At 50.3% G+C, this 9103-nt stretch overlaps 1 protein-coding gene across 3 annotated transcripts in view; it reads right to left on the bottom strand.

Moving 5' to 3' along the window:
• Positions 1–6092: 6092 nt before the first annotated feature.
• Positions 6093–9103, bottom strand: part of LOC132386927 (NACHT, LRR and PYD domains-containing protein 3-like) — a 28171-nt gene continuing 25160 nt past the window's right edge. For all 3 annotated transcript variants that reach the window (XM_059959284.1, XM_059959283.1, XM_059959282.1), the window contains 4 exons: positions 8105–8275; positions 7411–7581; positions 7088–7255; positions 6093–6923 (listed from right to left, as the gene is read on the bottom strand). In XM_059959284.1, the coding sequence (XP_059815267.1) occupies positions 6833–6923; positions 7088–7255; positions 7411–7581; positions 8105–8275 (601 nt within the window). In that variant the 3' untranslated portion in view covers positions 6093–6832. The remainder of the gene's footprint in view (positions 6924–7087; positions 7256–7410; positions 7582–8104; positions 8276–9103) is intronic.

The following is a 9103-nucleotide window of genomic DNA, read 5'->3' as shown; positions in this document are numbered from 1 at the left end:
CGCCGGGAACAATAAAACCCGTCCTCATAATTCTCACATCGCCCAATTTCACCTCGCCGGGAACAATAAAACCCGTCCTCATAATTCTCACATCGCCCAATTTCACCTCGCCGGGAACAATAAAACCCGTCCTCATAATTCTCACATCGCCCAATTTCACCTCGCCGGGAACAGTAAAACCCGTCCTCATAATTCTCACATCGCTCAATTTCACCTCGCCGGGAACAATAAAACCCGTCCTCATAATTCTCACATCGCCCAATTTCACCTCGCCGGGAACAATAAAACCCGTCCTCATAATTCCCCACATCGCCCAATTTCACCTCGCCGGGAACAATAAAACCCGTCCTCATAATTCCCCACATCGCCCAATTTCACCTCGCCGGGAACAATAAAACCCGTCCTCATAATTCCCCACATCGTCCAATTTCACCTCGCCGGGAACAATAAAACCCGTCCTCATAATTCTCACATCGCCCAATTTCACCTCGCCGGGAACAATAAAACCCGTCCTCATAATTCTCACATCGCCCAATTTCACCTCGCCGGGAACAATAAAACCCGACCTCATAATTCTCACATCGCCCAATTTCACCTCGCCGGGAACAATAAAACCCGTCCTCATAATTCTCACATCGCCCAATTTCACCTCGCCGGGAACAATAAAACCCGTCCTCATAATTCTCACATCGCCCAATTTCACCTCGCCGGGAACAATAAAACCCGTCCTCATAATTCTCACATCGCCCAATTTCACCTCGCAGTGAACGGCAGAAAAGAATAAAACGCCCGGTCCCGTTCTCATCGACATAATCGATACAGTCTATATCGTGACAGACGGGTTCCATCCTGTGCGGTACCGCACATGTGATTGACTGCTACCCTAAAAAAGAATAATTTGTTGCCAACATCTGTATTTTTCGTCTGACAACGATTGTTCAAATGCAAACTCGCATGTCACTGTCTTTTCCACGGGGGAATTTATCCGAGATAATACTTTTAATTTCATACTTTATAGGGAATTAGAGAATCGTTCTTGTTATTGCTGATGGATGAGACTGTTCAGAGAGATGAGGCAGAAAAGGAATAAAAGGGTGGGGAGAGGGGTGCAGAGAGAGGAGGATAGAGTTGGGAGAGAGAGGTGGGGTAAAGAGATGGAGAGAGAAGAGGAGACAGAGGGTGGGAGAGAGAAGTTGAGGGAGTAGTTAGTGGATCTCGTCTACTCTTCTCACCTCTTTCTCCTCTCCGCTCCTCAATCTGACACCTCCCTTTCCCCCACCCTGCAGAAAATGGTGGTGATCCACGCCAACCAGCCCGCACTGCCAGACCTCACCTCCGTCTTCTCCGGCAAAACGGCGCCCACTTCTGCCTTTGACGGGCCCGAGTGACGACACGTCCCCCTACTCCACGGGACAGCCTGAGGGATTCGGACCGACCGACCTGAGACTCGGCCCGAGAGAAAAGTCAAGGCGGGATTTTGGAGACCAAGGGGGGAGGAGGGTAACAGTGCTAGTTATATCCCCCCCCCCCGTGGGAACCCCCCAGTTCCAGCTCCCATGTTATGAGTCGCCCTATCCCATCCTCAGCTCCCGTCACTTCTGAAACACTCCGCTCTCTGTCCCCTCGCTCTTCCCTCTATCACTGCACATCTCACCCTGGCTGGCGGCCATTTTTGTGATGATTACCATTGACAACCGCTCTCCCAGCTTCCTAGAATGGGGCAGACCCATTTCCTCACCTACCACTCCCCTCCCTGTTTATTCAATCGCAACTCCTCATCTTTCCTCTCCTTTCTCTCCCTCCTCGCTCTTCCAACTCTCCATTTCACCTTCTGCTAATAGCCATTTTGTCACAGTGTAAGCACACCCTTCCCCTTTCTTGCCGTCCGTCTTGTTTACGAAGGAAATGTCACCACCCACCCTTTCTCCTCTATTGAGTAAGCCACTCCCGCACACATCCCATCCTGTTCCTCCCAACCCTGTCCCATTATTCTCCCTCCCTCCCCGTCCAATCACTTCCCCTCCCTCCCCGTCCCATCACTCCCTCTCCCTTCCTGTCGTTTCACTCCTCCTCACCCCGTCTTTCTCTTATCCATGTCGGTCACCAGTTTGTGACAGGAGCTTTCCGTCCCCTATTGAGTCAGTGACTTCGCCACGCTCACCGTCTCATCAGTCCACTCCTCGTCCCATCACTCCTCTTCCTCCCAAACCCCTCATCCCTCCTCCTCAAAGCCCACGTGTATATGTGTATGTCTGAATATCTGAGATATATAGTTTATTCAATGACAACATCATTAGAAATAAAACATATATACAATACCCAAGACTATATAAAACACAAATTAAAATACTGTTATTACCATCAATAACACACTCGATCCCGGGATTGTATCCATGGGCACCGCATGTTCCTTCGCCATAGATTCTGTATGTGACAGTGGCCATTGTAAGTCAGTGTCTCACTCCATCCCTGGCGGCCACATTAACCAAGGATTCGCCCATTTTAAATAAACGCGTCCCTCCCTCTCTTGTGCTCACTTCCACCAAAGCCGTCCCACCTCTCCAGCGGCCATTTCAAGTGAAGCGCCGGAGATCCCACCTCTCTCGGAAGTTCTGGGAGTCTCCCGTATATTGATAGTGACTCCCTGACGCCCGTAATTTATATAAAATATCACGGTGGAAGGAGGGAGGGTGGGAGGGAGGGAGGGAGGGAGAGAGAGGGAGGGAGAGAGAGAGAGAGAGAGAGAGAGAGAGAGAGAGAGAGAGAGAGAGAGAGAGAGAGAGAGAGAGAGAGAGAGAGAGAGAGAGAGAGAGAGAGAAACCATGGCAGAGTGTTCCAAAAAAAATATAAAACGTACTTCACCCCAGACTACACTGAAGTGTTCCCCTGCGTAATAGGGTTCAGGAATAATGACAGTGTTGCTCGCTGCACTGTTTGCAACAGTGAATTTTCTATTGCCCATGGGGGGTTAAATCACTGTTGAGGTGAGTTTAACGGGTGTCATTCATTCATCAGCACAGCTAACGCTATTTAAACTAGCTGGCTTGCCGCTAAGGAGCTACTCTATTGCAGACATCCCACCTCTCCCGGGAATTCCGGGAGTATCCCGCAAATTGATGGTGCTACCGCCTTGAAATGAGATTTTGCAGGGTTGGATTATTTGAATTCAACGTGTCCTTCACTCCTTCTCTGCCATTCATTTTATCCAAGGCGTCGCTCCCTCCTTGGTTACGTTTCGACCCGGCCGAACGGGGTCTCATTCAGTCACCACATCTCTTCCTTTTTATCAATAAAATTAACGATGCTGACGGTCGTTTTCAATCGCCGTCTCACCCACTCCTTTCCCGGCGTTCAATTTAAACAAGTTATCACAACAGTAAACTGCCCCGTCAGACAGGATAAGCGAAGCCGCGGCCATTTTATGTCAGAGCAATAGGTCATTTTAAATCGCCCCATTACCCCCTCTCCCTTCTCAATATGCCACTGACTCCATTTCGGCCATTTTACCCGGTGCGTCTCTCCTGCTCTGTTGTCTGTCCATCACTCTCTCCCTGTCGGCCATTGTAACAAAGGTATCAGAGACTATTTCAGGTCGGGTCGCCACTCCCTCGGATTTGTCACCTCCTGGCGTCCATTTTCTCTCAGTGCATCCCTCCCTTCCTCCATGTAAACCATTTTCAAAGCGCGCGTCACCCCCTCCCTATTGACAATGTTATATTGGCGCGTCACTCTCTCCCTGTTATTAATTCTATATTCTGGTTTTAATCCAGAATCCAATAGTTAATCAGCACATAACCTTCCCCGCCCCCGGTGATAATTTTCAGTCAGTGCACAAGCCTCACTCTGTCGGCCATTATCACTCAGCCCATCACTTTCTCCGCGGAGACCATTTTCAGTCAACCTTTCACTCCCTCCCCAGTGACCATTCTAAATCCTTCTGTCGCTCCTTCCCATGTCACCATTTTCCATCAGGAGCCCCTCGCAGGACAGACACTCTCGACCACCCTCCACTCGATTGCGCAGACTGTTTATCACAAATAATAAATATATCGCAAACAATAGAGACCCATCCGACATCCTCATCTCCGGATCCTGTGCGTCATCACTCCGAGTGTCGTGGAGAGAGGAGGATACAGACACCAGGTAACGTGTGCGGTAATACTCCCGGTGTCGATACAGAGACCCGACACGGTGCGCGGTAAAACTCTCAGTGCGGAGACAGAGATCGGAAATTCTGCCTGGCAAAATTCCCAATTTGGGATTTGAGGACGGGAACCGTGCCGTGTATAACTTCCTGTGTGCTACGTGGACACAGGGAACCGGGCGCAATGAATCTCCCGACGTGGGGAAACGGAAAGGGTAAACCTCTCTCATACGCACCCCACCCCCCGCCATCTTCAGATAGATGTGTCGAATGTCCTTCAGTCCGATCCTATCCGCCGTCTCCGCCAGGAGATGAGCATCGTCAGTGTTACAAAGCCGTCACCATCCGCACCACCCTCGACTTTCCGAGTAACTAATACACCCATCGGCGTTCTCGTCAAATTTCCTAAATCCTCTCCGAGTTCTGTCAAATACAGAATTCAGGCGTCCCCGACAATTTCCAGCATCCCATTCCTGTCGGAAATGAACTGAAAGGAGTTCCATTGGGAGGCAGACGGTGGGAATGGCCAGATGCCACTGGGTGATCGGACGACAGGAGTGAATAGGAAGCGGTGAAGACGATGGGGGTAAATGGGAAGGGGCGGGTCCACTGGTAGGCAAATAGTGGGAGCGAATGGGAAGGGGCGGTGCCCACTGGAAGTTTGGACGATGCAAGCGAATGGGTCAGAGTGCGTCCCGTTAGGAATGCGGATAGTTGGACTGAATGGGAATGGGTGGGGTCCATTGGGAGTGTGGATGGTGGGAAGGAATGGGAAAGAATGACATTTGATTGGGATCACGGTCCGTGTGAGTGGGCGGGAAGGGACGGGAGGGACGGGAAGGGGTGGAGTCCCACTTTGCAAAATTATCCTCAACTTTGATTTCATTCTGGTCTACCTCTGGAACCTAGAAGTCAAATGTGATTGTTAACCGCTATGGTTATGATTACCGTCTATAGTCCCCTGCCTGTTTGTGCCCCCTCCCACCCTCTCCTGGTTTGTGCACTGTGTGTGTGTGTGTGTGTGTGTGTGTGTGTGTGTAGTTCCCTGTGCTACAGTTCCAAAATGAACACAATGAGAGTCTCCTCTGTAATCTGTTTTGACTCGAGAACTGCAGACCTTTTTGTTCCCGTGTCAGACCTCAGAAGAGTGTCATGGGATGGTGTGGATGGAGATTCACTCTGTGTCTGACCCCGGGAGTGCGTGATGGGACAGTGTGGAGGGAGATTCACTCTGTGTCTGACCCCGGGAGTGTGTGATGGGACGGTGTGGAGGGAGATTCACTCTGTGTCTGACCCCGGGAGTGTGTGATGGGACGGTGTGGAGGGAGATTGACTCTGTGTCTGACCCCGGGAATGTGTGATGGGATAGTGTGGAGGGAGATACACTCTGTGTCTGACCCCGGGAGTGTGTGATGGGACGGTGAGGAGGGAGATTCACTCTGTGTCTGACCCCGGGAGTGTGTGATGGGACGGTGTGGAGGGAGATTCACTCTGTGTCTGACCCCTGGAGTGTGTTATGGGACGGTGTGGAGGGAGATTCACTCTGTGTCTGACCCCGGGAGTGTGTGATGGGACGGTGTGGAGGGAGAATCTGACTGTGTCTGACCCCGGGAGTGTGTGATGGGACGGTGTGGAGGGAGCTTCACTCTATGTTTGACCCCGGGAGTCTATGATGGAATAATGTGGCTCAACGCCGGTGTGCCTTCCCCCATCCCTATCGTACTCGGGACCCAAGTGAAATCACGTCTGACATTACAGTCGATTTTAACTGTCTGCGGGGGCAATCAGCCACAATGGGGGTAGGGTGGACATGCGATCCTGGGCACCCAGACTCTGATACGCTGCTGAGGAGCTCAGACCCACTATTACAGTGCACAGGGTGCGGGGGCAGCTGTAACCCCAGGTCACTGTTTCTCCTTTCAAGTGACTCAAGTCCGACACCAAGACGGAAAGTTACAGCGGTTTATTGATTTCATCATGACAAATATAAATTAAACAACGAGTGAGCTGCTGACGTGCGGGAATAAATAAGCTGCTCCCGACTCACTCACACTCACACACAATTAACTGGCCGGCGACAACGATTGACCGGTTGAATAATCAGTCCCGTTTCTCAACGTCACTCTGCATCGGGGAACCGATGATTATCAAATCACACTTCAGGGCCGTGTCCGGGATCGCTGCAGATCCAGGGTCACTGCCGAGGGATTTGTCCATTTAACATCATTATATCGGCCAGGCTGCAGAATGCACCGTCCTCAGCAAAGGGAGCAAAAGGATTCTCTCCGGGGATAATCCCACCCCGGGATACCGGTGTCCCAGACTAAGCCCCGCCCCCGGGTTCTTCCTGCCTGTGTAATACCCCGGGGTCTCGCGTGGGGGAGTCTTGAACCCGCACATCCGGCGGAAGCTGGTGCTGGACCGGAGGAGATATACGTCAGTGCAGGATCACAACGAACAACACACAGCGCGAGACTGGAGCCAGTTCCGTTAAAACCGTTGGGAATCACACCTGGATCACGGCCATTAAATGTAACGGCGGGAGTTAAAATGGAGGGTGTGGAATCTGTCAAAATGTCCCCATCCCGCGAGCGGGGATGTTCACACATTCAGATGTTCACAGGATCACAGATCCACCATCAGTCCGGGTCTGGGTTCCAGGTAAGATAAAGGTTAAAGGCCAGATGTTCACAGATCCACTACTATCAGTCCGGGTCTGAGTCCCCGCAAAGATCTCAGTTTATTCCCCTCGGCCTCACTGAACCGATTCCAGTGCAGCCTGAAACAGATGGAGGAATAAAGGTGAAATAAACAGATTACACAACAGTGTCAGTAACAGGGGACCGGGGTTAATGTTTCAACAACACTCACAGACAAATATCACCAGAAAACCCGCGGATCCGCTGATATTTTATCACATTGAACATTAACACAAACACTCACCCGATCCACTCCAGACTCGGGAGGGTCAGTATGAGGTGGCGGAGAGCGGGGACAGATCGGTCTGTCAGCGAGTTTGATCCCAAGTTCAGCCACGTCAGTGATGGTTTTGTACTGAGAGCGGAGACGAGATCCTCGACACCAGAATCTGTGAGACCGACACTCCCCAGACTAGAGTTGAGAGAGAGTGAGGGTGAAGGACACAGAGAGACAGGAGACGGTACAAATCCCCAGTGTTTATCAGTAACACAATTACTGATCACATTAATGTTCAGTGTCAGACACCCAGTGACTGTAAACGCAATCTCCCTCAGTCTGGTACTTACCGCAGAGCCTGTATTTTACACTCCGGGTTCCTCAGAGCCATAGACACCAGTTTCACTCCTGAATCTCCCAGTTTATTATCACTAAGGTACAGCTCCGTCAGTGATGGGTTTGTACTGAGAGCGGAGACGAGATCCTTGGCACTCGTATCGGTGAGACCGACATGGGTCAGCCTGGAGATGAGAGAGAGTGAGGGTGAAGGACACAGAGAGACAGGAGACGGTACAAATCCCCGTTGTTTATCAGTAACACAATTACTGATCACATTAATGTTCAGTTCAGACACCCAGTAACTGTAAACACAATCTCCCACAGTCCAGCATTTACTCCAGTTTCGGTATTTTACACTCGCGGTTCTTCAGAGCCGCAGACACCATATTTTTAAGTAGGTACAGTGGAGGTGTCGGGGGTAAGACTTTAACACAGAGAGTGGCGAGTGCGTGGAATGGCGGAGGCAGAAACCATAGGGTCTTTAACAGACTCCTGGATGGCTACATGGAGCTCAGAAAAATAGAGAGCTATAGGTAAAGCTTCGGTAGTTCTAAGGTAGGAACATGTTCGGCACAGTATTGGGGGCCGAAGGGCCTGTATTGTGCTGTATGTTTTCCATGTTTCTTTAATTCTACTGATCACATTAATGTTCAGTGTCAGACACTCAGTGAATATAAACACAATCTGCCACAGTCTGGTACTTACCACAGTGTCTGTATTTTACACTCCGGATTCCTCAGAGCCACAGACACCAGTTTCACTCCTGAATCTCCCAGTTTATTAAAACTCAGGTCCAGCTCCGACAGTAATGGGTTTGTACTGAGAGCTGAGGCGAGTTCTTCGGCACCAGAATCTGTGAGACCGACATTGTCCAGCCTGGAGATGAGAGAGAGTGAGGGTGAAGGACACAGAGAGACAGGAGACGGTACAAATCCCCACTGTTTATCAGTAACACAATTACTGATGTTTTTTTCTTCAGCACGACTGTGCAGGTCGGCCAGTGAGAACAGCGAGAAGAGTTTAAAAGGAAGACCGATTTACAGAGCGAGCGTCAGAGGAGCGGGAGACAGAGTAGGAAGGCTTTGGCTCAACGGGGCTTCGGCGATAAAGGGTCGAGGCGAGGTAGGTTATCTGTTTACAATACAGACAGAGAGTATGTGTGTGAGGCTAGTTGTCTCTGCTTAGTGTCAGATGTGGGAGACCCGTCGTCTTTGTGATTATTATTAATGACCTAGATGAGGCAGTGGAGGGATGGGTTAGTAAGTTTGCTTGTGACACAAAGGTTATCCACAAAGGTTGTGGATCGTGTGGAAGGTTGTTAGAGGTTACAATGGGACATTGATAGAATGCATAATCGGGCTGAGAAGTGGCAGATGGAGTTCAACCCAGATAAATGTGAGTTGGTTACTTTTGGTAGGTTAAATGTGATGGCAGAATGTAGTATTAATGGTAAGACTTGGCAGCGTGGAGGATCAGATGGATCTTGGGGTCCGAGTCCATTGGACACCCAAAGCTGCAGCGCATATTGACTCTGTAGTTAAGAAGGCATATGGTGTATTGGCCTTCATTAATCGTGGGATTGAGTTTAAGAGCCGAGAGGTAATGTATTGCTATATAGGACCTTGCTCGGACCGCAATTGGAATGCTGTGCTCAGTTCTGGTCGCCTCACTAGAGGAGGGACATGGAAACCATAGAAAGGGTGC

Source organism: Hypanus sabinus, unplaced genomic scaffold (assembly GCF_030144855.1).
Source record: "Hypanus sabinus isolate sHypSab1 unplaced genomic scaffold, sHypSab1.hap1 scaffold_1399, whole genome shotgun sequence".
NCBI classification, from domain to species: Eukaryota; Metazoa; Chordata; class Chondrichthyes; order Myliobatiformes; family Dasyatidae; genus Hypanus; species Hypanus sabinus.
This window is presented reverse-complemented; position numbering and strand designations above follow the sequence as displayed.